General features: G+C 45.0%; 1 protein-coding gene and 1 long non-coding RNA gene across 3 annotated transcripts; both read right to left on the minus strand.

The window, feature by feature from the left end:
- Positions 1 to 5649: 5649 nt before the first annotated feature.
- On the minus strand, positions 5650 to 7560 carry LOC116764640. The gene is made up of 2 exons (XR_004352966.1): positions 7388 to 7560; positions 5650 to 6716 (listed from the first exon to the last, which is right to left on the minus strand). It is a non-coding gene; the product is annotated as an uncharacterized LOC116764640 (long non-coding RNA).
- A 3176-nt stretch (positions 7561 to 10736) lies between these two features.
- ZNF514 (zinc finger protein 514) lies at positions 10737 to 21500 on the minus strand. 2 transcript variants are annotated; one of them, XM_032653407.1, is made up of 5 exons: positions 20868 to 21500; positions 19122 to 19210; positions 14580 to 14706; positions 14164 to 14259; positions 10737 to 11802 (listed from the first exon to the last, which is right to left on the minus strand). In XM_032653407.1, exons 1-5 carry the CDS (start codon positions 21001 to 21003, stop codon positions 10817 to 10819), a joined length of 1434 nt encoding a protein of 477 aa, XP_032509298.1. In that variant the 5' UTR covers positions 21004 to 21500; the 3' UTR covers positions 10737 to 10816. The 2 variants fall into 2 exon arrangements, with proteins under 2 accessions (XP_032509298.1, XP_032509299.1); XM_032653408.1 differs by lacking the exon at positions 10737 to 11802 and adding an exon at positions 12239 to 13323.
- Positions 21501 to 26700: the final 5200 nt, after the last annotated feature.

Genomic DNA, 26700 nt, shown 5'->3' on the forward strand with positions numbered 1-26700 from the left:
GGAGGTCACCCTTTGGTAAGCATTCATATGGAACATAATTATCTTAACATTCAGAAGTCTGTCGACACACCTCTCCCCAGACTCCTTGTCAGACCTCCTTGAATTTTCTAATCATACTCCTTTCAAGTACCTGACCATCCAGCCAAGCCATTAGCCACAGCGCATGAAAAAGTATGGCTCTGTGCTTCTGATCAGGCAAAATGAACAACGAGGTGCACTGCTCAAATTTCTGCCCACTGAGAGGATTTCCCTTCATCACTGTCCCGCAGAGCCTTCCCAAAGTGAGATGTTGTGCAGCTGTGTCCTTTTAGGTGATGCTTGCATACCATGCAGAACCCAAGAGTTTTCCTCTTCAGGCAACTGGTCAGAGGGAGGTTACCGTGAAGCTGTAGGTAGGGGTTGGAGAGAGAAGATAATGTCGCAAGAGTAGAGGCCACGGTCATGAGGAAATCAGTTTCTTGTGCCTCCAGGATCTGCTTGAGCCCAGCTTCATATATACCACTTCCATTTGATGATGGCGTGCTGCTGTGTGCCCAGCTTTATGGCTTGGTGGGTCAGATGGCACCCACTTCATGATGGACAGCTCAGGTCACAAGGGAACTTGCTGGCCCATGGCCAAGCAGTCAAGTTCTGGTTTGTTTGTTTTTTCTAACTTGTCATTTTGAAATAATTACAGACTTATAGGGAGCTGCAAAAATAGGACAGAAAGGTCCCATGCACCACTCACCCAGTTTTTCCCAATCGTGACATTTTATACAGTCATCTCTCAGTATCCACAGAGGATTGGCTCCACGGATACCAAAATCCATGGGTGATCAGGTCCCATAGTTGGCCCTCTGAATTCGTAGTGTTGCATCCATGGATTTAACCAATCGCATATCATGTAGTACAGCAGTATTTATGGAAAAAAATTTGCATATAAGCGAACTCATGCAGTCCAAACCCATGTTGTTCAAGGGTCAACTGTATAACTATAATACAGTATCAAAACCATTGTACACATTGATACAATTCACAGAGTTCATTTGGATTTTATCAGTTTACATGCATTCTTGGGGGTGGTGTGTAGTTCTATACAATTTTTATCACGTGTAGATTTCTATAACCACCACAATCACGATACAGAACTATCATCACAAAGATCCCTTGTGCTTTCTCTTTAGAGTCACATTGTCCCTCTTCTGTCTTCCCCAACCATCCCTAACCCCTGGCAACCACTAGTATGTTCTCTATATCTAAAATGCTGTCATTTTGAGAATGTTATATAAATGGAATAGAGAGATTGGCTTTTTTCACTTAGCATAATACCATTGATGTACATCCAAGTTGTTGAATGCATCAGTAGTTTCTTCCTTTTGTTCCACCATTCATCATTGTAGGATAGGTAGTTTTTCTCCAATTTTTGGCTGTTCCAAACAAAGCTGCTGTGAATATTCATGTGCATTTTTTGACATTTAAAACATTTCAAATTGTGCTAAAATACACGTAACATAAAATTTACCATCTTAACTATTTTTAAGTGTACAGTTCAGAGCATTGAGTCCATTCATATTGTTGGCAACCATCACTACCATCCATCTCCAGAACTCTTTTCATCTTGCAAAACAGAAACTCCCTATTCCTTTCTCTCGCCAGTCTCTGGCAACCACCGTTCTATTTTCTGTCTCTATGAATTTGATTAACTATCTCCTATAAGTAGAATCATACAGTGTTTGTCCTTTTGTGATTGGCTTATTTCACTTAACATAATGTCCTCAAGGTTCATCCTTGCGTAGCGTGTGTCAGAATTTCCTTCCTTTTTAAAGGCTGAATAATATTCCATTGTATGTATATACTGTACTTTGTTTATCTGTCCATCTGCCAATGGACCGTTGGGTTGCTTCTACCTTTTTGCTATTGTGAATAGTACTGCTATGAACATGGGGTACAAATAGATTTTCAGGTCCCTGCTTTCAATACTTAGAGGTATATACCCATCATGTACATGTTTTTGTGTGGGCATAAGCTTTCATTTCTCTGGAATGAATGCCAAGCAGTGAGATTGCATGGTAAAGGTATGTTTTGTTTTTTAAGAACGGCCAAACTCTTTCATGGTGGCCGTACCATTTTATATTTCCACCAGCAATGTGTGAGATCTACTTCCTCTGATCCTCACTAGCATTTAGAATTGTCACTTAAAAAACACTTTTTTAAGCTGTTCTAATAGCTGAGTAGTGATAAATCATCATGGTTTTAATTTACATTTCCCTAGTAGGTAATGATGTTTGGATGTCTTTTCACGTGCTTGTTTGCCATCTGTATGTCCTCTTTGGTGAAATGTTTGCTCACTCTCTAGTTGGATTGCTTGGTTTCTTTTACTATTGAGTTTTGAGAGTTCTTTGTATATTCTAGATGGGAGTACATTTCGAAATAAGTTGTCTGCAAATATTTTCCCCCAGCCTGTAGCCTGTCTTTTCATCCTCTTAATAGGGTCTTTCACCAAGCAAAAGGTTTCAGTTTTGATGAAGTCCAGTTTATCGGTTTGTTTCTTTTATGGATCATGTATGGAAATATTATTGATTTTTGTATATTGATCTGATTGTATCCAGAAACTTTGCTGAATTCATTTATTCCAATAGGTTTTTAGTGTATTTCTTAGGATTTTCTACATATCAGATCATGTCATCTGTGAAAAGAGGGAGTTTACACTGTCAGCCTGCTAATTAACATCTTATTATGTTATATTCTGTTACTCTCTCCCTCTCACATTGCTGTTCACTACTGCAACACCCTGAACCCTGCCCCACTCCTGCCCCTCACAGGAGGAGAACCTCACGATTGTTTTACCTTAGTTAGGAAACTTTCTGTACCTTGCTCAGATTTACTGGAGACTCCAGTTAAGAATTCTGAACTAATATTTTTTTGTTGATGAAGCATATCTCAAATATGAAATCAGAGGTTATCAAGAAGGATATGGTGTCACTAATTTAAGTTCTCTTTAGAATGTAGCCCTCTACCTGAGTTACAGTCAGCCCAGATGGCAGAACTTATTGCACTTACTCTATACAGTTAGTCGACTGGCCAAAGACCAGAGGGTAAGCACACACACAGATAGGAGAGATGCTTGAGATCAGAACACGACTTTGAGATGCTTTGAAACAAAGAAGGTTTCCTAACCTCTCCCAGAATCCCCATCAAAAACGGACAACAAGAACTTATGGATTCACTCCTGTTTCCTGGAGAGGTGGCTATTATAAGGGCTGAGGCTCATATAAAAGTGATAATATGGAAGTGAAAGGAAATGCACTAGCAGATCATCAGGACAAACAAGCAGCCTTAACCCAGGTGAGGTTCCTAACTAAACCCTCAAAGGATAAATCTCTGGAGGAGTTCAAAGAGGCCACTATAGACTATCAATGTTTAGCCCCTGACTCTGAAAAAGAAGAATGTTAAAAAATGTAACCTTCACTCAGATCATCACTGGTGCTCCCAACATGGCCACTTGGTGGTGCCAGATGATTTCAGATGATAGCTAAATTTTTCCATGAAACTGCACATCATGATACAAATTGGTTACAATCTTAACACTGGTAAATAAACTTTAAAAAGAAAACTTTTTAACAGGTTATTTTTAGGTCACGTGTCACCTATAATCATAATCTTGAGAAAACTAAAGGTGGGACATGGCCTGGAACCAAAGCCTCCAAGATCCTTGGACACCTTCAGATGGATTTTATCCAGCTCTTACCCTTCATGAAATGGGAATGTGTTTTAGTTTTTAATATGTCTATTTTTATGATGGACTGAAGCATTTAGCTGCTATGAAAAGCTATAGTCCTTACTAAAAGCTGCTCGATTTTGTGTATCCAACCCATCACATCCCATTTTTTATATCAGGTGATCAAAGCACACACTTTACAGGAATCAATGACATCCTTAACTTAAAATTAGCAAAAATCTCAGAAACCCTTTAGCTCCCTGGCCAAGGGTACTCCCAGAAGCCCTTACGGCCGTATGGTTCACTCCCTTGGGGATACATCAGTTATCTAAGAACTGAACCCATTTATTTAGAGATTCCACTTCCAATACTAGACTCCACCCTGCTGCATGCAGACATGGCAAAATATTACAAGGGATTCATGTACTCTACCCAGTCCTATCATCAGCAGGTTAAGGACATCTTCCCCCAGCATCTTCCTAAAAAGCCTCTTGGTGATCTTCAACCGTGAGATTTTTGTCTGAGACATCAGAGAAAAATTGTTCTTGAACCTTATTGTATAGAACCTTATCGGGTACTGTTAACAAATACAGCAGTGAAACTCCAGGGGGTCAATTCTTCAATACATATTTTACAACTAAAGAAGAATTTCCGAATTGACACAACTGGAAGCCTATTCCAGTAGAGGACTTCAAACTGAGGATTCTCCCAGATGCTCTAGAAGCAGCTGGTCTTCAGAAGTATACAGCTGACCAAAGACCTTTGGAATAAACAGATGACTTCAGATGACAGATAGCTTCTGCCCAAGATGTCAGACCAAGACCTGTGTCAAAGCCCTGTTTTGCCTAACACAATACTGTATCAGCTATACTTCAAAAAAAGTCTTGTTTTGTTTTTCATCTGCTTGCTTATAGTTACTCTTCTCATTTCTATTGATTCCTGGTTGTCATCCACCCATAACGACCCGTTTTCTCTTTTCTTCCCTCTTCATTATAATTGTTAGGTCAGAGCGTACTCATTCTTTTTTTTTTAAAGTTTTTTATTGAATTTGTTACAATACTGCTTCTGTTTTGGTCTTTTGGCATGTGGGATCTTAGCTTCCCAACCAGGGATTGAACCCACACCCCCTGCGCTGGAAGGCAAAGTCTTAACCACTGGACCGCCAGGGAAGTCCCCAGAGCGCACTCATTCTAATGCCATTCTTAGATTATCCTAAATAGTAGCCACTGCTCTAAATCTCACCAACTGCTGGATATGCCAGCCATTGGCAGACCATCATGATAAATATATATGAACGGTTCTGGTCTCACCAAATGAGACTATAGAGAATTAAAGCCAGTGGTTTTTCCATTAGCACCTACAGGGACAAATGACCTTAAACAAAGCAACCTGTGACTTCGCTAGTGTCCCAGAGAAAGAGCCAGTTATCACAATCTGTTGATCAGAATCCAGGTAATTCTGAATTCGAATTCAACAACCTTCATTAGGGTAGTAGGCCAGTTACTTATCAGCTGGAAGACAGTAAAGGGATCCAAATATATAGCAGAGCTAATGTGAGGCTTTGGCTCCAAGCTCATGTCATGAACGACTTTTTTCCTGGATCTCTGTGTGCCCTTACTGGATTCTACTTCCTTGGTAACCAGGTCAACAGGTCTCGTTTTCCTCAGACTAAAAATTCATGCATTTTAGGAACAGCATCCCAAAACTGTCTGTATATAGAAATCCTAACTTTATACATCACCAGTGCTGGAAATTCCAACCCAGGCAAGAGCTCTGCGCCCACCCTTAACTATTCATGCACTCTGCCTTGGGGAATTGCTGACTCATTGTTTATGTGAACAATCAGAGCAGTATTTCCAATGGTGGGAGACAAAAAGACTATAAGAGACCTATCACTCCCTAACTGCCACAAGTTATGACATCACCTCTTCCCTAGATTGAAGATCTGTAGATTTGTCTCAGCTCATTGGCTCAAGTAGTTATGGGCGATTGCTTTGCACTAAACTTCTTACTGACTGATCATGGGGGCATCTATGCCGTTGCTGTAGTTGGCTCAATGAAACAGGCGTGGTAGAACAGGCAGTACATCGCCTTAAAGAAAACCCTACTTGGCTCAATGCTTCTGCACAGCTTCTCTCTCATCAGATCTGATTGCCATGATGATACAACAAGAAAAAGATCAAAAAGATCTCATGATAAGTTTACTGTGGAGACAACCAAACAGTCCTCCGTAAAGATCTGGCTCTCTAGCATCTCCGAATTGGTCAACCTCTCTCAAGCAAGAAAGTGACCAAAAGGGAGAACTGAGGGACTAAATATACCAGTGGACAATGGATACACCTTATATGACAATAGAACTCTGTCCCACACCTTTGCAGCAACCAGCCTGGAAGCCAGACCACAGCCTCTGCAGCAATCAGCTCAGAACAGCCAAATGACTGCTACTTCCCCCCCATTCTTTGCCCTCACTTCCAACTTAGAACCAACCATAGAAAACCAAATATACTGCCCAAACCAATCACATAAGATATCCTGCTCCGACTCAGCCCCCCTCCGGTTTTCCCATGCCGACAACTTCCAGTCAGGGCATACCTGAAGCTTTCACTTTTTTTCTTCTCATCCTAAAGCTTTCTTAATCCCTTCATGCCTTTGGGTCTCTGCCAGGTGCAGGTGATAGTGGCTGATCCTTTGCTATGGCAAGCTCTGAATAAACAGCCTGTTTCTTCTCATTTGGGTAGTCTTCATTGATTTCCACAAGTGCAAAGCCCTTCATCTTACAGAGGAGAAGACTGAGACCCAGAGAGGATCATGGATATGATCTCATTCCCAAATGGCTTTGAAGTATTGGGGTCTTCAGGCACAGATTCCTGGTCATTTGTCAATATCCATCCTCCTCTTCTTCCTTAGTAATAGAATCCCCCAATTTTCATTGGCCCCATTGCTGCCCAGGACGAAGACTTCCATTTCCAGCCTCCCTTGCCATCAGCCATAGTCCTGTGTCTAAGTTCTCGCCAGTGGTCTGCAAGCAGAAGTGGTATATTGCAATTATTTGATAAGGAATGTTTAAAGTACAGTCTTTATGTTTATGACTTATTTGAATAATAATTGAAGAAGCATTTTTACATTGATTTGAATGTGTGTTAGGAGGTAACCTCTAAATCCTTGGAACTTCCTGAGTGATAGGATATCTCTGTTATTCATAGTGACCCCCCAAGGACCATATCTGATACTTTATGCTAATGAAGTGACTCGTGGTTGGCCGCTAGTTTACTCAAATGAGATGACTCAAGATGGGGACTGGCCATGCCTGACAGATCAACCAAGTGATTAGAGGGTTGGGGCTTTGAGCCACATGGTATCAGCCCAACCTGGGGGTGGAGGGCACTGGAGATGGAATTCAACTGTGTGGTCAATTGATCACACCAACGTAATGAAACCCCAATAAAATTCTGGGCAGCGAAGCTCAGGTGAGTTTCCTGGCCTGGAAGCACTCTATGTATTGTTGTTACACATCAATATGCCAAATGGGTAATGTGTTCCTGGGGAAGCCTCACATTTGTGCTGTTCCCAAACCTTACCCTATGTGTCTCTTCCTTAGGCTGGTTTTGATTTGTATCCTTTTGCTATAATAAAATTATCATAATAAATACAGCACTTTTTTGAGTTCTGAGAGTAGTTATATAGAATTACCAAGTCTGAAAGAGTAGTGGGAACTCCCAAATTTGTAACCAGATGGTCAGAAGGGTGACCTAGGGACCCCCAATTCATGGCTGGTGTCTGAAGTGAGAGCAGTCTTGCGGGTGACTGTTTCCTTAACCTGTGAAGTTTGGCCCACCTCTGGGTAGCTGGAATGAGAAGTCATTGTAGTGCTACAAAATAAAATAGCAGTGAATTTTCATATACGCATACAACAACCCCAAAAGATGGAACAATGCTAATCTATATTTGAAATTGAAAAGTAATTACAGGAACAATGTAGTATTTTTCTAAGAAAATATTTGGTAGTGTTCTAGAAGGAAAGATTTTCATCTAGTAGAAACTGTGCAGTCAGAGCACTGAGAAAACTTGGGCAATACAAGTTGTTTTTCAAATTAATACGTGGTTAGTGAGGACTTACTGGGTGCTCATTTCTGAGAGGAAGTATGAGAAATGACCTGAAGCAGCTGATAATCTGGTTCAGGAGACAAGAAAGTGGCAAGATGATAAACAACCCGTGACTTAAATAGATCAAGACAGTGATAAGAAGTATCCCTATCTGTATGTTCATTTTTAAATACTTATGGATACAACAAATGCTTTTACAATTGCAAATGAATAAGACCTGACTTCTCATCAGTGTTCAAGAGAATTATTCCCCAAGGAGTGGACCTTTGAACAGGGTTCTGTTTATTAGAACAGAACAGGTTCTGATTATTAGGCTTTAGACAGTGGAGGGGGCATTCCAGGCTGGTGGAACGGCCCAGGCTGGGAAGTGCAGAGGCATGTCTTAAATATATATGGCAGGCAAGCTAGTTTTTCTGAAATAGAGGTTCTTGTCAGGAGCAGCAGGAGATAAGGGCAGACTGAAGAGGGCAATAAATGCTAAACTGAGAGGTGAGCATTTATCCTGTAGGCAGTACAAAGGCTTTCAGGGGTGCGAATGGGTGCACACTGATGAGAATGTTTAACGTGGCCAAGATACAAAAGAGGAAGGGACAGATGTTAGGCAAAGACCAGCTACAAAATTGTTGCAGGTGTCCAGGTATATAAAGTGACCTGGGTGGGGTTAGAGAAGGGCACTGGAGGGAAAGAATGTGTGATAGAGCAAACTAAGCTGTTACTAATATAAAATATTTGCTATTTCTGCTTGTGAACTTTGAATCTCTGGGAAGAATTTCCCATGATTTTCAGGCTCCTAGGCTGGCATCATGATCTTAGCTGTCCAGATGCCTCCTGTGCCTTCTACCTGCCTACTCCCCTCTGCCAACCTCTTGTACCCCTAGATCCTGCTTGTCTGCATGGCCCCACTTTGAGCTGGTTCCCTGAATTCTGGGCTCAGCTAACTCATCTGGACTTTAAATGTTTGAACGACTGTCCTTAGTGCAAGCTAATTCCTTTAGCCAAGACTCCTCTGGCCTACGACAGCTCTTGGTCTTGGCTTCTCCACATAGGTTGCAGAGACAACATGATATGAACTTGAGACCCAGTAAGCTTAGGAATGACCATTACAGAAAATAGAAAGGGATAGCAAAGACACACAGATGGCTTGAAGTAACAGACGAGATAGGAAAATTGGTTTAACAATAGTTGGTATGTCTGTATATTTGATTTTTGAAAAACAGTTGAGGTATAATTTACATACCATAAAATTTAATTTTATTTGCACATTTCAGTGGATTTTAGTAATTTACCAAGTTGTTCAGCCATCACCATAATCCAGTTTTAGGACAGCCCCACCACCCCAGTGAGATTCCTTGAAATATTTGCAGTCACTCCCAGTTGCCACTCCCAGCCCCAGGCAACCACTGATCTACTTTGTCTCTGAAGATTTGCCTTTTCTGGCCATTTCATATAAAGGGAACCATACAATATGTGGTCCCTGGCATCTGGCTACTCTCACTTAGGATAATGTTTTTGAGGTTTTGATTTTTAAAATACCCATATTTTAATTGATGTTTAAAATTTTTTTATTTCAAAAACCCCAAATACAGTAACATAAAGATCTATTAAAATTGCTTTTTGCTCGCAAAAACTATAATAAGAGTACTCTACTGCCTCATAAAAGTAACATTACAGAGAAACAAGTGCATGGAGCTTTTATGTAGAGAAGGCCTTCACTCTCTCAATCCCCAAACTATAGCTGTAAACCAGGAGGAAAGAAGTCCAGCAGTTAGGTGTATAGACCAGGGCATGGCACTCTCTGAACCTCAGATTCCTTAGCTGTAAAATATGGCTGGGCTAGGTCACTGGTGCCTCCACCTTCCTCAGCCTTCACTCTCTTCACCCACACAGCACCCCTTCTCCCATCAGTAACAGGATGGGGAGACAACACAAGTGGTTATAAAAACAACCCCCAGCAGGTAGGAAATCACCAGACTAGGTGGTCTTTTAGCTTCCTTTCAACTCTAGATTTATGAATCAACTTTCCTCACATTCATTAAGCTCCCAGGGTTTCCCTTTTGGGTAAAGCCTTAATGTATGCTGAGGGTTTTGGATTTGGAAAGGCTTTAGTTAGAGAACACACATTATTACTAGTGGAGTTCATATAAAGGGAACTATACAATATGTGTAGTTCTGGCTTCTGGCTAGTGGGCTTTCCCAGTTTCACTAAATTCAGAGAGTCACTCTAGTACGAATTCTCTGATTGGCAAAAAGGCAGAACATCCACCAAAGCGTTTCCCACATGCTTTACATCCCCAGGGTTTCTAACCAGTGGGGTGAGCTTGCTGATGTTTATAAGGGGAAGAGGTTTGGCTGAAGGCTCTCCCACATTCACCATGTCCACAGGGTTTTTCTCAAGAACGAATTCTCTGATGCTTAATAAGGGATGTGCTGTGATTGAAGGCCTTCCCACATTTACTGCTTTCTCAGCGATTTTCTTTAGTATGTATTCCTGCTGCTTAGTAAGGCAAGAAGAGAAGTATTACTGACAGCTTTTACTGTACTTGAGGAGTTTCTCTCCAGTATGGTTATCTGGTTTGTTTGTGTTTTTTTTGGAATAATATGTGACTAAAGGCTGTGCTATACTCATTACACAGATAAGGCTTCTCCCCAGTATAAATTGTCTGATGTTGAATAATGTGTGTCCACTAACTAAAGCCTTTCCAAATCCATTATGTTCACATAGTTTACTAGTTTGAATTCTCTGGTGTTTGATAAGGGAGTTGTTGTGACAAAAGCCCACTCCCTCTCTTGATATTAGCAGAGCTTCAGTTTAGTATGTCCTGTCTGATGTTTAACAAGACAGGTCCTCCGACCAGAAGCCTTCCCACATATATTACACTCATATAAAATATATACATATATATATATATATATATATATATATATATATACACACACACACACACATATATGTATATTCTCTGAGGTTTAGTGGTGTATGTACTCCAACTGAAAGCCTTCCCACATTGTCTGAATTCATAGGGTTTTTTCCCCAGCATGACTTTTCTGATGTTTAATAAGGGATGCAGTGTGAGCAAAGGCTCTTCCACATTCGTTACATTTGTAGGGTTTCTCTCCGGTGTGAAATCTATAATGTTGAGTGAGAGAGGAACTCTGGCTGAAGGCTCTCCCACATCTATTACATTTGTAGGGTTTCTCTCCTGTATGAAATCTGTAATGTACAATGAGAGAGGAACTCTGGCTGAAGGTTCTCCCACATTCTCTGCATTCATAGGGCTTTTCTCCAGTGTGAGTTCTCTGGTGTTTAATAAGGGATGAAGTATGACCAAAGGCCCTTCCACATTCATTACATTTGTAGGGTTTCTCTCCAGTATGAAATCTATAATGTAGAACAAGAGATGAACTCTGGCTAAAGGCTCTCCCACATTCGCTGCATTCATAGGGCTTTTCTCCAGTATGAGTTCTCTGATGTTTAATAAGGGATGAAATATGACCAAAGGCTCTTCCACATTCACTGCACTCATAGGGCTTTTCTCCAGTGTGACATCTCTGATGGCGCCTAAGTTCTGACTGGAAATGGAAAAACTTCCCACATTCATTGCATTTACAAGATCTCTTCCCTGGATGGGTTCTCTGAGAGTTATTTCTCCCTGAAGTCTCTCTGAAATCTGTATCACATTTATAGTATCCTTCTCCCATGAGCACACTGTGTTGGTTAACAGGGACTGATCTTAAACCCAAACTTGTCCCAAATTCACTCCACTCATGATCTCTCCTAAGGGTGGTAGTATATTTGTGAGTGAGTGACATTTCTTTCAGATGTCTCTCCTGCTTTTTTGGATGCATCTCTAACTGGTCATCACAACCACAAGTTGCTTTCAGTTTGGAGGACCAGAGTTCATCTCTAATGTCTTTTTCCACTGATGCTATCTGGAATAATTCTTCTTTGGAAATTCCCTGACTTAGCACTGATTCCTTGGCTTGATGCCTTCTCTCCCAGTCTGGGGAAAAAAAAAAAAAAGACAGTCTGTTATTACCTGTTCTATGTGCCAAGAAGAAGTAAAGTCCTATAATAGATGTAAGATAATTAACCTTTAAAATAATATCTAGGGACTTCCCTGGTGGCACAGTGGTTAAGAATCCGCCTGCCAATGCAGCAGACACGGGTTAGATCCCTGGTCCGGGAAGATCCCACATGCCATGGAGCAAATAAGCCCGTGCGCCACAACTACTGAGCCTGTGTCCTAGAGCCCACGAGCCACAACTACTGAGCCCACGTGCTACAACCACTGAAGCCCACATGCCTAGAGCCCATGCTCCACAACAAGAGAGGCCACCGCAATGAGAAGCCTGTACACCGCAACAAAGAGTAGCCCCCGCTCACCACAAGTAGAGAAAGCCCGCACACAGCAACAAAGACCCAATGCAGCCGAAAATAAAATTTTTTTAAAAATTTTAATAAATAAAATAATATCTAAAAGAGGTGTACAGTTTCTTCCAAGAATGGTGTATGTCTGAACAAAGTTTTGGAGGTGTCAAGAATAAGATACACAGGTGACTGGAGACTAGGAAAACCTGAGAGAACAGTGTTTGGACTCCAGGACACAAGATAAGTCCAAAGATTGTAAAGATGAGAGGAGGGTTAGGAAGATGCCCTCCACAAAATCTTCCCTCAGTCCACACCACACATTATTATGTATTATATAATATACATATACCATGTATTATATTACTGCATGTAATTGTGGTGGGCAGAATAATTATCCCCCAAAGATTTCCATGCTCTAATCCCAGGAACATATGTTACTTTACATGGCAAAAGGGACTTTGCAGATGTGATTAAGGGCACAGACCTTGAGATGGGGAGATTATCCTGAATCATTCAGGTGGGCCCAATCTAATCACAAGAGTCCTCAAAATCAGAGAACATTTCCTGGCTGAGTCGGAGAGAGGTGGTGTGAGAAGGACTCGATCCACCATTTCTGGCTTTGAAGGTGGAGGAAGGGCCCCAGTGGCCAAGGAATGTAGCAGTCTCTAGAAGCTAGGAGCGCCCCTCAGCTTACAGCCAGTAAGACAACGAGGAGCTCAGTTTTACAACTACAAGGAATTGGTACTGCCAACAACCCAAAGGGACAGGAAACAGATTCTTCCCTAGACACTCCAGAAAGGAACTCGGCCCTGCTGATACCTCGGTTGTAACACTGTGAGACCCATGCTTGATTCTGACCTATGAACTGTGAGATAATAAACATGTTGCTTAAAGCCGCTAAGTTTGTGACAGTTTGTTTCGGCAACAACAGAAAGCTAATACAATAACAGTGACCCTTCTGAAGAGTAAAATGACTGGCAAGGCCTAACCAGGGCTCCCAGAGGCCAGATTCTGAGCCTTGTGTGACTCCTGGGGATATGAATGTTTATCAAGCTCCCCGAGAGATTCTGAAACACAGCCATGTTTGCAGAACATTGTAAACAGACATATTGATGATGAGACTAGATCCAGACGTCAGACCCTTGCCCTCATTCTGGAAGGAAACAAGATCAAGAGAGTACTAAATACAGAGGAGATCAGCATCTTCCCTCTCTCTCCTCTCTTCTAGGTTCCCATGACGAGGCCCAGCCTGTGCTGTCAGGATTTGAGCCCTGCTTTCAGGAGCGTTAGCTCTGGCCTGAGGCGGATTCTGCCTCAGAGATGGACACTGACACAGACTGTCATCTCCAGTATGCTTGGGCTACACACGGGAGTCAGGAGAGCTTTGTGTCCAGAATTCTACCTACGGGGTAGAAGGGGTGGCGCCTACGGGGTACTCTCAAATCACCTAGGAATAAACAGTTTCAAAGAGGTTCCATAAACAGCTAGTAAGGAGTAGTCTTTGTTCCTGGAATCACCTCTGTTGCAGCTTAGCTTAACCAAGCTTGAAGTGTCCTCACTTTGATCTTCCTGATCAAGGTGTCCTTGCCAGTAACCCTTTAATTTCTGGGCTACTTAACTGTTCAGTCTGGTCCCTTGCTAACCCTCTTAGCCCTGCTGATACAGGATTGCTGGGCACTTACATCTGTTGATCCTTAGATTCCATCTAATACTGACCGTGTGACATCTAGTGATGATGCACAGCCCCAAGAACCCTGAAGGGTGGGCAGAGATAGGTAACAAGGGAAATATAAACACTAGAGAAGAAAATGAGCATCTCTTCTTTTCCCACCAGAAAAACATTACAAAAGCCTACAAGTATTCAAAATACTGGTGTTGAGGGTTCCTGGCAAGTGACCTCATCTTTTCAAAGAAAAGCCCCCTGTCCAAGGGCTCAGGGGAACTTCCCACTCTCGGTTGGGCCTTATTATCTGCTTTGGTCCAACTCACTCACCTGCGGGGGCACCCGTTGAGATTTCGCTCTCCAAAATACAGGGCTCTTCCCCTTCCTCCAACTGGCAGATCACATACGGTTTGGACATTGGAAACCCTGGTGGAAAGGAAAAGGATCATGACTGTGTATGTCAGAGGTCAAGGCTTGTAGACAGCCTCCAAAGAATAAGCGTTGTGGAGTATCAGGAGAAGAGTCACGAAACTTCTTATTCTGAGTTCATATGGAGTGGGACTTTTCCTAGGAACAAGGAATAGAAATACTGTTATCTCTGGGCGCCAAAGAGAATGTAAATGTCTAATTCCAGAATCCCAAGGCAAAAATCAGCCAACAGGCCCAGACACCCCTAGCTTTTAAACACCAAAGAAATAAAGATGGCATGATGGGCAGGATTTGGGCTTTGGAGGAGCTGAGCTCACCCAGGGAGGCCAGGTTCTTGAAATTCTCTAGCATCACTTCCCGGTACACGTCCTTCTGAGTAGGGTCCAGCTGCCCCCACTCCCACCGGGTGAATTCCACAGCCACATCCTCAAATGTCATCAGGTCCTGAAACACAGAAGACACTCTTGCACCCTCGGGAGCACACTCATGACCCTGGGGAGGAGAGCAGACTGGTGTCTGAGTAGGACCTCAGGATGTACGGGAAGGGATTCCGAGAGTTCCTAGCGACCGCAATGCCCCTGTTCTGGGTTTTATCATCTCAAAACTATGTTAAGCTGCTCCAGGGATTGTGTCATCCTTACTACTTGGCATCCCACCCAGTGCCCACATATGTCAACATCAAGCTGCTTAGAAATGTAATCGGGGTCTCAGGAGAATCAGGCCTACAGAGACATGCTGCTTATATGGGAGAGAGAAATACAATCCATTTCCTCAGTTTTCCAAAGGTTTCACTCTCAATCTGGTGACATTTAAATAGAATCAATTAGAAGTAACAAACTCATATACTCTGCATTCTGAAATGCAATGGTATCAGTAGTTTTCTAATTAAGTATTTTTGAAACTTGTGACGTAGGATTTCAATGACAACTGTTGCTAAGGCCAGATAAAATCGTTTGGGGCTTAGAATAACTTATCCCCAAAACAGCCTGCCGGCACGCAGTTCACTGAAAGTACATCAAGTGGCCTTATAGTGGATCAGTTAAGACTTCTGCGAGTTTGATGAACATAAATCCTCTCCCCCAAAGCCTAATCATTTTTCACTTCCTGAATGTGCAAAGAGACCCTGGATCTCAGGTCCCCACAAGGTACAACCATTCTGTGGGTCCCAACCTCTGTGGGTCCTGTCACTCTCTATAACAGCAACACTCTCATTTGACTTACATTGTACAATAATCCATAAACTATGAACTATAAAGCAGATAAGTGAACGTAGTACTGTTACTTTCCCCCCAAAACGTTTAAAAGTCAAATCCCATTTAGATACTAAGGTTTCCATAGAATAAGCCAAAGTAACAATTTTATATTAAGTTAAAGGCAGTCCAGAATAATCAAATGTGGAAAACTCACTACTTTAGTAACCTCTTGTGATCGATTATTATATTATTTATTATTATTACATTATTTGTTCAAAATATTCATTGGCCCTCCCTACAAAATCGACGGTCCTACCCCACTGTCTCACGTGTGGCCAAATACTCTGCTTTTACAGATGGAATGTGAAGGAAGTGACATGAGCTTCTTAATGAGCAAAAGCCTTCAGGGTCAGTGGAGGTTCTGCAATTGCTTCTTTTTCCTCTGCTTTGAGAACAGCAAACGATCCCAGAGTGAAGATGTGGGGCAAAACCACAGCTTGTGTGTAATGTGGACAAGATATAAACCATTGCTGGTGTAAGTCTCTCAGGGTTTGCTGTTGTTATCACAGCAGAACTAGCCTAAACTGACTCATTAAAAAAGCTGGTACTCCAAGTAGGGTTCTGCCATGACAAAAAGCCGAAAATACGTGACACTGTCTTCAGGGCCAGGCAGTGAGGAAACTTATTGGCAAGATGGCAACCCACGTAATTTGGTGCTGAACTGTGGGGTAAAGCTGTTGCTGCAGTAACTTGAAAGATGAACAATGCAAGCATGAGCTTGTGATGTTATGAAAAGAGGAGAGAAACATAGTATCAGTAGTATGAGTTGGTTGTCATTGGCACTGTCATTTGACAGTATTACAGGAAAAAAAAAAATGAGCTCAAGAGTTTGCTGATTTGCAAAATAAAAATAGAAGGCCAAAGAAAGTGTCCAGAAATTCCAGGACTTGCAGGGTTGGAGATTTAACCAATTCTCGTTTCCAGCTGGTCAAAGACAAAATAAATATGGCTTTTGCATGACAGAGGCTGATTAAAACTCAGCCTAATGGCAAGGACCAAATCATGGGTGTGACTGTCAAACCTTTTGTTTAAACCTCTTATTAATTTCAGATGGCTCCCAGTAAATCCTTTCAGTGGGACCAATCTGTTCAGAGTGACTAAAAGTATGGTTTTCCCAAGGAAACCCCAATTAATCCACAATTAAGTCTAAAGAGAGGGGCATATTTCAACAAGAACTGTGGGAAAAAGCTATTGACACAGGGAGCTAATGGAAGGAAGTACACAAAAAGCTGGTCGAGTTTTTGAGAGTTACACTGAATGTTCATGATTTGAAACAATCCTTGGGCCATCAACCTACTCGGGCAGAATGAAAAAGCTGCTTAGCCCTCAAAAGAGTTTATTCTCCAACATCACCTTCATATGTGACCAAGGGGGATACTGCAAAAGGAAGGAACTTTTGGAGGGCAGAGCCAAGAGCCAGGGAGAACACTGGACTGGGGAGCTGTACCCAGCGAGCAGAGCCACTGCATATAACCAAAAGACTTCCCCACTCCCGCGGCCAAGGTCCTCACCAAGTCTGCCCAGTGGAATTTTGTTTTTTTAAGAGATCTTTATTGGAGTATAACTGCTTCACGATTCTGGGTTAGTTGCTGTTGTACAACAAAGCACATCAGCCATACGCATACTCTGCCCGGTGGAATTTCCTAACCGTTACAGACCAGGGACTGCTGGGCTCCTCCCATGGTTCCCCTTTCTGAACAGGGCTGTTTATTGTGGTTATCCCGCCCCATTGTTCCACTGTATGTGGGATATATGGATTCTTTTTTCATAGATCTCCATATCCAGAGGAGAAATATCCAGACCCGATGTCCAAAATATCACACCATCCAGGACTTCAGTCCTGATGCTCTGACTGGATGGGGCTTTTGGGTTATATCTCCCCTGGGGAGAGATTTTGTGTGCAGGAGGGAGGGAAGTGAACATCTGTGAGCAAGAGGACAGACAGTGTAATTGTTTGTTCAGAATGTTTACTGCCCCTCCCTCTGGGCCCCTCACTATGGGGGGCTTATACTTCCCACCTCACGGACATCAGGCATGGCCACGTGACCTGCTCTGGCCAATGGGTTGTGAGCAGAAGCACATGCCAGTTCTCAGCAGAAGCCTGGAGAGCCGTCTCCTGAGCCTCACACTGCACCTTCCCCCAGCCACGAGAACGGCACCCCCCAGAGGAGGGCAGATCCTTCAGCCTGAATCCCAGAGTGAAGAGGGTATGGATGGAGCAGAGTCACGGCCAGCCCCCTAATGACAGGTAACGTATAGAAGAAACACACTTCGTTACCGTGAGCCAGTGAGAGCTGGGGGCTGTGGCTACCACAGCATAACTAGACGAAGCTCTCTGATATACCTCTGAATGGTGTACATCAAGGCCAAAGAGGTTTAAGCTCTATATTACTCTACTAATTACTTGAGACGATTCCTTATTGGTGAGGGTTTCCCCTACTGACTAGAAAACTAATTATGAATGTCTATTATCAAGCCAGAATCCCACTAAACCACCATCTTGGATGCTAGGAAACGATGCAGGCTGGCGTTCACGGCCCTCCACTTGGTTCTCCCTCCACATCCAGCCTCCTACAGCCAAACCTGAATCCACCTCTACAGTCAGTCAGCATTAACCCCAGCATCCCCATCGCAACTGAAGCTGACAAGGACTAGGCAACTCCATGTGCCAGAAGACTCCAAGAGCTACATGAGGTGGATGTGTTACTGAGCGGTTGAGTCTGGAGCCAGACCACCCAGATCTGAAACTGGCACCCCCCCCTTCATTAGCTAGATAACCAGGACCACGTTGCTTTATCTCTCTGTGCCTTCGTTTCCTCAGGTTACCTCTCTGTGCCTCAGTTGCCATTCTTCAAAATGGGACTGTTTTAAAGATGCAATTAATTAGTATAAGTAAATTGTGTAGAATAGTTCCTGATACCTACTTGGTTTTCAGCAAATAATAGCTTTTATTATTTTCATCGTTATCATCCTCATTTTACAGTTGGCAAAACCAGGGCATTGAGAGTTTAGGTGATTCATCCAAGGTCATGCAGCCAGAAGCAGGGAAGTTAAGTGTGTTGCCACACTAATCCGGGAAGATAATATGTGCACGGGGGCCCAGCCTCAAATGACCTCCTCACCTGTCCGAACCCTCAGAACCTCCTTGTCCCCACTTCTCCGTGCACCTTCCCCAACCTCTCCAGCACAGGCTGGTTCTCCTTTTCCCAAACTCTGATGGAAAGGCCTGTCTATGCCATTCCATCTGCCATCAAACCACACACATCCTTACTGTGATTGGGGCTGCATCCCGGGTGCGAGAGTCCTCTCCCCTCCGTGACTGTGACATCTCCTTCAGGGCCAGGGTGCTCTCACATTACTTGGTACTCACCACAGTGCCCGTTACAGAAATAAACCAAAGGATCTGAGTGAGTGTACACTGAGCAGAGAGGAGAGGGCCCTGGGCAAGGGGCAAGGAGGCCAGCAGAAGCCTTGATGGGCTCGGCCTCCTGCAGAGCAGGAACTGGGGTCCGTTCCCTTTGGCAAACAAGGAAGCTCCAGAGAAAAGGAGGCAAAACTAGCCATAGTTCAGGCAATTGAGGAAAAATCAAGAGAACCCCAACTCACCTGGGGCCTGGCTTTCAGGAATAAGCTGGCTGTTCCCTTTTCTCCTGGGCATCTCTCTGGAGGAAGAGCAGGGTCCTGAGAAGGGAGAACTAGGAAGGTAAAAGGAGCCATAAGGAAGGCTAACCCTCATGAGATTTACAGCTCCCAGACTCCCCAAGTCAGTGTGTCACTTCCACGGTTCTGGGGACAAGGCTGGGCCAGAGGGAGCTGACGGACGGGTTAGAGGCTGCCCTTGTACACAGCTGCGTGAGGTCCCCACCTGTCCATAGGCCACAGCAAGCTGTAGGTAGCTGAAGTGTGACCACAGTCTGGCCACTCTATCGGAGAGTTATTTACTGGGCCTCCAATAATGCAGGTCATTTACTAGGCCTTTTGAAAATATAAACGTGAATAAGAACTTCAAGGAATTTTAATGTAACCTGAGGATATAAGACAGGTTAACAATACAAAATAAGGCCTAGGATGAGGCCACATAGGGATATAGGACTTTGGGGCAGAAGTTACACCTCTCCCCTTATCCCTGGGAAGCAACGCAGAGGCCAGCTCTTCCTGAGAAGCTGTCCTCTCTGTTCTTAAGCACCGTTAGGTCTCTAGAGTGTATTTTGAGAGCCCCTCTATTATAGGCCTTTGTATCAAACTCCTTTTAAATTCTTCAAACAAACAAAAAACTAACCCCAACCATGCCAGAGAAGTGGCTACGGCCATCACCAACCAACGCAGGGAGGTAGGCAGGTGGCGTGGCATAGCACAGGTCAGCACTTTTCGAACTGAGAGCTTGCAGGGGAAGCCTGTGCTGCTGGTCTACAGACCACAAGGCATATAGGAAAAAAGAGGGGGTGAGAGTCCCAGAGATTTAGCCCAGTTCTGTCATTGGCCAGTTTTATGACCCTGAGCATGTGCACTGAAGAACTAAAATGCCCACCCAGGACTTCCCTGGTGGCGCAGTGGTTAAGAACACACCTGGCAATGCAGGGGACACGGGTTTGAGCCCTGGTCTGGGAAGATCCCACATGCCGCAGAGCAACTAAGCCTGTGCGCCACAACTACTGAGCCTGCGAGCCACAACTACTGAGACCACGCACCTAGAGCCCGTGCTCCGCAACGAGAAGCCACCGCAATGAGAAGCCCGTGCACCACAACAAAGAGTAGCCCCTGCTCGCCGCAACTAGAGAAAGCCTGCGTGCAGCAACGAAGACCCAACGCAGCAAAAATAAAATGCCCACTTGGTGAAGGGCGGGAGATTCTAAACTGAGAAAGGAATGGCTTAAAATCTCCTGGGTCACCTGGATTGCGCTCTCCCCAACACTGGGGCAGACGGTGGTCACAGGAGGTGCCCACCGTGTACACTGCTGACCTTGTACCCAGCTGCTCCGGAAGAACATTATTACTTAAGGAAGTAATAAAGGAAGTGGGTGGCAAGGCTCCAAATGGCCCCACTGTCCTCTGATCCCTGGCCAAGGGCCACTCCCTCACAGGTTTATTGCCGTCTCCCTGCCACAGCAGGAAGAGATCCCCTCCTGCTCTCCCCTCTGTCCTTTGGGATAAGTCTCCCATGGCCATGCCCTCCATGGTCTCTGGATGCTGGGACTTCACGCTCATTAGCCTGGAAGGCACCGCCACAGGGAAGGCGGTTGCAGACTCTGCCTTTCCAGGGGGATTCCCCGGCCCCTTCCTAGGGCCCTCCTCCTCGACCCAGCACTAACCACCCAGGAGGGGTCTGGCCCGCGGCACCCTCGAGAGCCAAACCTGATGCTGTGGAGTCCATAGCTGGTGCTAAGGGACGATGTCCTTTCACTAGGTCCAAATCTCTGTCCTCCGGCCGGGTCCCTGCAGTCCTCCCGGGCTTCAGGGAGCGGGGAGCAAGCTGGGTGACACCAGGCATTCCCACTCCGGCAGCGACGCCCAGCCAACCCGCAGCGCCCAGAGCAGGACTGTCAAACCCGGGTCCACTTCCCAGCGGCGCGCAGCATGCCTGCGGGGGCGATGCTCTTCTCCCGCTCCCACTCCCAGACCCCTCACGCGCCCGGCCTCCGCCCACGGGCTCCGCTCCGCCGCTCTCCTCCTAGGCACCAGGCTCTGGAACCCAGCTCTCACGCAGAGAACCAGGAAAAACGGCCCCAGCCACACCTGCGACCTCGGTGCCCGCTCCTCCACTGCCCGGAGGCAGCAGGGATTCTGGGGAGAGCCTCACAGGGAAACGACCGGCCCCGCAACTCTGCGCCCAGCTCCAGGCCTCCTCAGCCCCTCGCAGGCGGGCAGACGAAGGGACACTCCCCACTATGTCACGGGCTCGGGGCGCGGTGCCCAGGTCAGGCCTGCGCGCCAGGAGTAGCTAAACCCACAAAGATCCAAGGGACGCCCGGGTTCCAGCCCCAGCCCCGTCTCCCGAGACCCGTCCTGAGCCTGCGCAGACCGGCCGCCACGCGAGGGGGCGCGGCTGCAGGGCGGGACCCAGCAGCGCCTGCGCCCTGGCAACTGGGGAATCTTGGGTGCTGTGCTCCCGCAGCTGCGGATGGGGGAAGTGGGCATCAGCTAGGTGGATGGAGGTTTCACCCTGCTCCCAGCCACGGGCAGGGAACCGGAAGCAACCCCCATATTGGGAGTGCCTTTAGTACCTGGGCCGGAGAGCCTGGCTTGAGGCTGCTGAACAGAAGTCACTGGAGATTTGTTAAAAAGCCTGGGCCCTACCCTTAATCTGCCAAATAAGAATTTCTAGGAGGCTCTCCAGACATGTGTATTTCTTATAAAGTGCCCAGGAGATCTGATGGCCCATGGTGAGGCAGGAGATAGATGGGTCCCAGGCTGGAAGGGGCCAAAATAGCAGGAAGGAGGAGAAGCTAAGCGCTGCCCAGGTAAGAGACCGCTTATTTCTCATCTCGAGGTCGAGGAGACCTTCCTGACTACACATGCGCAGAAAGGCTCCTTGAAGGTCAAAAAGGGAGGGGCCGCCACCACATAGTAGGTGATGTCAACCTACCCATAGGCCTCTTCGCTAGAATCCATCTTGGCTAAGAGGTGCATGCGCACATATGAGAGGACCCTGAGATATACCAAATACGAACTCAGAACCAGGCAAAGCAAGATGATCGGCCAAAGGAAACGTGGAAGAAATGCCCCATAAAAGTGATTCAAACTATCACAGGGGCAGGACCCTCTCTGAGCCCACCTGTGTGCCTATCCACACGTACCCTTTTTCCTCCTAATAAATACTTTGTTTCACTACTTTCTTACTCTATGTGGAAATTAATTTCTACACAGCTGATGGGCCAGGGCCTTGCACTGGCCACTGGTCCCTGGTGGTCTGAGGCTAGGATTCAGCACTCTCACTGCCACGGCCTGACTTCAATCTCTGGCTACAAACCGAAACCCTGCTTCAAGCCGCTGCAGGCCGAGGCCACCTGAGATCAATTGCAGGCTACTAACTGCATTCTACAGGCTGTTAACGTGCCTGTCTTTCTCCCACTGCCCCCCGGTTTTGGATTCAGTGAAGGGTGAACTCAAAGAAGGGAGGGCTTTGGACTCCCTCCTCTTCTGGAAACGCGTATCATCTAGGACCTAAATGAAATGGAGAAACGGTCTGGATATTAAAACAGTGGTTCTCTGGGGGCACTCCTCAATCAGAGGGGGGATTTGTGAGGACTGAGAGGTTGATTTATAGACCCTAATTAGGGGTTCAAGGAAGAATAACCTATTAAATCAGGGTAAAAAGTCCACTCTCCTTTTTTTTTTTTTTTAATAAATTTATTTTTGGCTGCGTTGGGTCTTCGTTGCTGTGCGCGTGGGCTTTCTCTAGTTGCGGCGAGGGGGGCTACTCTTTGTTGTGGTGCATGGGCTTCTCATTGCAGTGGCTTCTCTTTGTTGCAGAGCACAGGCCCTAGAGCGCGCGGGCTTCAGTAGTTGTGGCAGGTGGGCTCAGTGGTTGTGGCTCACGGGTTCTAGAGCAGAGGCTCAGTAGTTTTGGCACATGAGCTTAGTTGCTCCGCGGCATGTGGGATCTTCCCGGACCAGGGCTAGAACCCATGTCCCCTGCATTGGCAGGCGGATTCTTAAGCACTGCACCACCAGGGAAGTCCCCATTCTCCTTTCTTGTTCTTTCAATCTGTTTCACTTTTCTGCCAGCACTTCTGGTGGCACAGATGGCCAGGGTGGTACAGCAACTGCCCGGCAAGTAAGCCCTCTTTCTCCCAAGCCGAGGAGGTGTGGAAAGGGGGGGCTGCCTGGGAACCATGGCTGGCACAGGAGTTTCTGTCCTCTTCTGTGCTCTGGACCCAAAAAGGGGAGGGTATGGACACATGAGAAAAGAGCGTCATCTCATTGGTGGCTGACATAACTAGAAATAGAACTGCTTCGGATGAACTTGAGGGGCACTGCCTGCCCCTGATACCTTTTCCTTTAGGCATCGGCCTGCTACAGTGCCTGACATTTCCCACTCTTAAATTCCGTCCTTTGGGACAGACCTTGAGCTAGAGGCCCTTGTTACAATGCTCATTTGTTACCCTGGAGAGTTAATCAATAGCTTAACAGTGATGTCTCTTCCCCGACTCCGAGTGCTCTGGTGTGCCATTTGATGCCAAGTGCAGTCAGGGGAGCCCTGGTCCCCAGCAGCCTGATAGGTTTCCCCATTACCCCTGACATTCCCTTTTGCTGCTCCTTTGTTCTCAAACCCTTCTCCCATCCCAACCCTTTGTGACCACTGCTCTATTCTGTGCTGTAGTTTTCCAGAATACCTTATAAACAAGATTATACAGTATGTAACCTTCTGAGAGTGGCTTCTTTCACTCAGAATAAAGTCCTTGAGATCCAGCCATGTTGTTATGTGTATCAGTAGTTCATTCCTTTTTGTTCTGAGTCCAGCTCTCCTTTACGGAAGGTTGTCAGAAGGTGCTGTACAACACATCCACTTACATCCTATTTACCAGAACACATGACCACACCTAGCTACCAGGAAATGTAGTCTTTATTCTTGTGCCTGGCTAAAATTCTATTACCACAGAAAAATAATGGGAAATATCAGATTTTAAGAACAATACTCCTAATATTTTATCCAGAGGAAAATCAGATAGCAAGAGCATCTCCCTAACTCACTTAAGCCTGAAGGAGATGGCTTACTCTAGTTTAAAGAGCCAAAGGAATTTTAAGAACTAATTAAAAGAAACAAAAATGTGAAAGACTGGCTGGTGCTTTTGAAAGGCAGAACTGAAGCACAGAGATTTCTGCAGGTCCAACGTGTGCTCTAGCAGACAGAGCCTCCTTAACTAATGTGGGATGTTAGAGCACCGCCATGTGACTTACCTGGGTAAGAAGTCCCACGGTAAAAACAGGAACCTGTTCACAATTAGGGCTCAGGCATATACAGTCATTTAGGGTGGACTAAAAATCCAATGGTATCTATTTTGAAAAAAATATATTAAACAAACAAAGGTATAGAAGTAGATTACCAATCTGACCTGGAATCAGACCTAGGCATCAGAAGAAACAATGCTTTTCAGGTATAGTGTAAAATCGTGCCTGAATATTCCTCTTCCACCTCATCTACCCAGCTTCTGATGATACACATGCACCCCAGGAAAAGAGAGGTGGCAGTAGAAAATAAAGAATAGTACTGCTAACTAGCCAAATCCCTTTGCTAGGGGACAAACCATCCTCTACCCCATAGACTGAGTGGTAAAACTGAAAACACTTATCACTAAGGGCCCATGCTCTTCTGCTAAGATAACGCCTCTTAGAAGGCCACATGATATAAAAGAATGGTGTTTTCTTTTGACAGAGAGTTTGGAGAGATGTAGATCTGGATACAGAGTACCAGGTAGTAGCAGCAAAGAGAAGAGACGCTCAGAGAAATAAGGTCAAAGGGTGTCCAAGAAGAGGGGTCTTAGAATTGCAAGAGGGGGCCTGGGAGGAGCTGTTAGAAGCAAACTGCAGCAGTTCAGGAGATAACAACACAGCTGAGCAAAACAACGAGACACAGCAAAACTGTCCGCTGAAAATAGGGACACTGCAAGGCCACACTCCACCCCCGCCCCACCTGTCTCATAGAGAAACACCCATGAAAGGAGAAGGCTAAAATCCTATGTTGCAGATTTTTTTTAAACGACCATCGTTTCTTTGACATGCCTCCCTTTGAGAGGTGGGCTGTAACGCCCTACCCTTGAATCTGGGCAAGCTTGTGACTGCTTCAGCCAACAGTGTAAAGCAGAAATGACAATTGATCTTCGAGGCTAGGTCATAAAAGGCCATGCAGCTTCTGTCTTGTTCACTGGGACTCTCTCTCTTGGAGCCCTGAGTTGCCATGTAAGAAGTCTGACCACCCTGAGACCACCACGCTGTGAGGAGGTCCGAGTACAAAGAGAGGCTACTTGTAGGGACTTTGGCCCACAGTCCTGGTGAGCCCAGCCATGGATGCCAGTCCATGTACCAGACACACAAGTGATGAAGACACTTGAGTCCTCCCAATGGAGTCAGTGTGAAGCAGTAACAAGCCACCCTTGCTGTGCCCTGTCCAAGTCCCTGACCCACAGAAGTTATTGGCATAATAAACGTTGTTTTAAGCCACTGAGTTTGAAGTGATTTGTTACACAGCAGCAGATAGCCGTAACATCTTGCAATTTGGCAGAGCCCCCAGCTGGCAGGCCTTGTTTTATTCTAAACAACGTTGTTTCTTGGCTGTTCAGCATCCATATGCCCTTCCTAACTCTTCTAAGAAAACTGGCTAAAATTCTCTTAATCTTTCCAGCAGCATGGCAGATTGGGTTCCCTGAACAACCCTAGTTGAAAAAAAACTAACTAAAAATGCTGAAAACTTATAAATCGTCTCTCTAAACACACAGGCATGAAAGTAAGGAATTTGCAAAGTTAAAAAAAAGAAAGAACGAAAACAAAAAGATACACTCATCCCAATGTTCACAGCAGCATTATTTACAATAGCCAAGATATGGAAGCAACCTGTGTCCAGCAACAGATGAATAAGATGTGGTATAAAATATTCCAGCAAAGAATGGGGGTAGGTTGGGCTGGGTCTCCTTCAATGGGCATCTGCTGCCAAGGAGGACAGTGGACTTGTGTGTGTATACACACACACACACACACACACACACACACTGCAATACTACTCAGCCATAAAAAAGAATGAGACTTTGCCACCTGCAACAACATGGATGGACTTAGAGGGTATTATGCTTAGTGAAATAAGTCAGACAGAGAAAGACAAACACTTTACGATATCACTTATATGCAGAATCTAAAAAATACAACAAACTAGTGAATATAACAAAACGGAAACAGACTCACAGATATAGAGAACAAACTAGTGGTTACCGGTGGGGAGAGGGAAGTGGAGAGGGGCAAGATAGGGATCGGGGATTAAGAGGTACAAACTACTATGTAAAAAATAAATAAGCAACAAGGATATATTGTACAGCACAGGGAATATAGCCAATATTTTATAATAACTATAAATGGAGTATAATCTTTTAAAATTGTGAATCACTATGTTGTACACCTGAGACTAATATTGTAAATCAACTATACCTCAATTTAAAAAAATAAGGAAGTGTGAGCTACAGCCCTGAGAGGTGAGTGA

This window comes from Phocoena sinus, chromosome 13 (assembly GCF_008692025.1).
Source record: "Phocoena sinus isolate mPhoSin1 chromosome 13, mPhoSin1.pri, whole genome shotgun sequence".
Taxonomy (NCBI): domain Eukaryota; kingdom Metazoa; phylum Chordata; class Mammalia; order Artiodactyla; family Phocoenidae; genus Phocoena; species Phocoena sinus.

Coding starts and splice junctions, on each gene's coding strand:
- ZNF514 (XM_032653407.1), bottom strand. CDS start 21,003: ATGCCTGGTGTCACCCAGCTTGCTCCCCGCTCCCTGAAGCCCGGGAGG. Junction 14,707..19,121: donor TCCTGAAAGCCAGGCCCCAG/GTGAGTTGGGGT, acceptor TCTGTGTTTCAG/GACCTGATGACATTTGAGGA. Junction 14,260..14,579: donor CAAGAACCTGGCCTCCCTGG/GTGAGCTCAGCT, acceptor CCTTTCCACCAG/GGTTTCCAATGTCCAAACCG.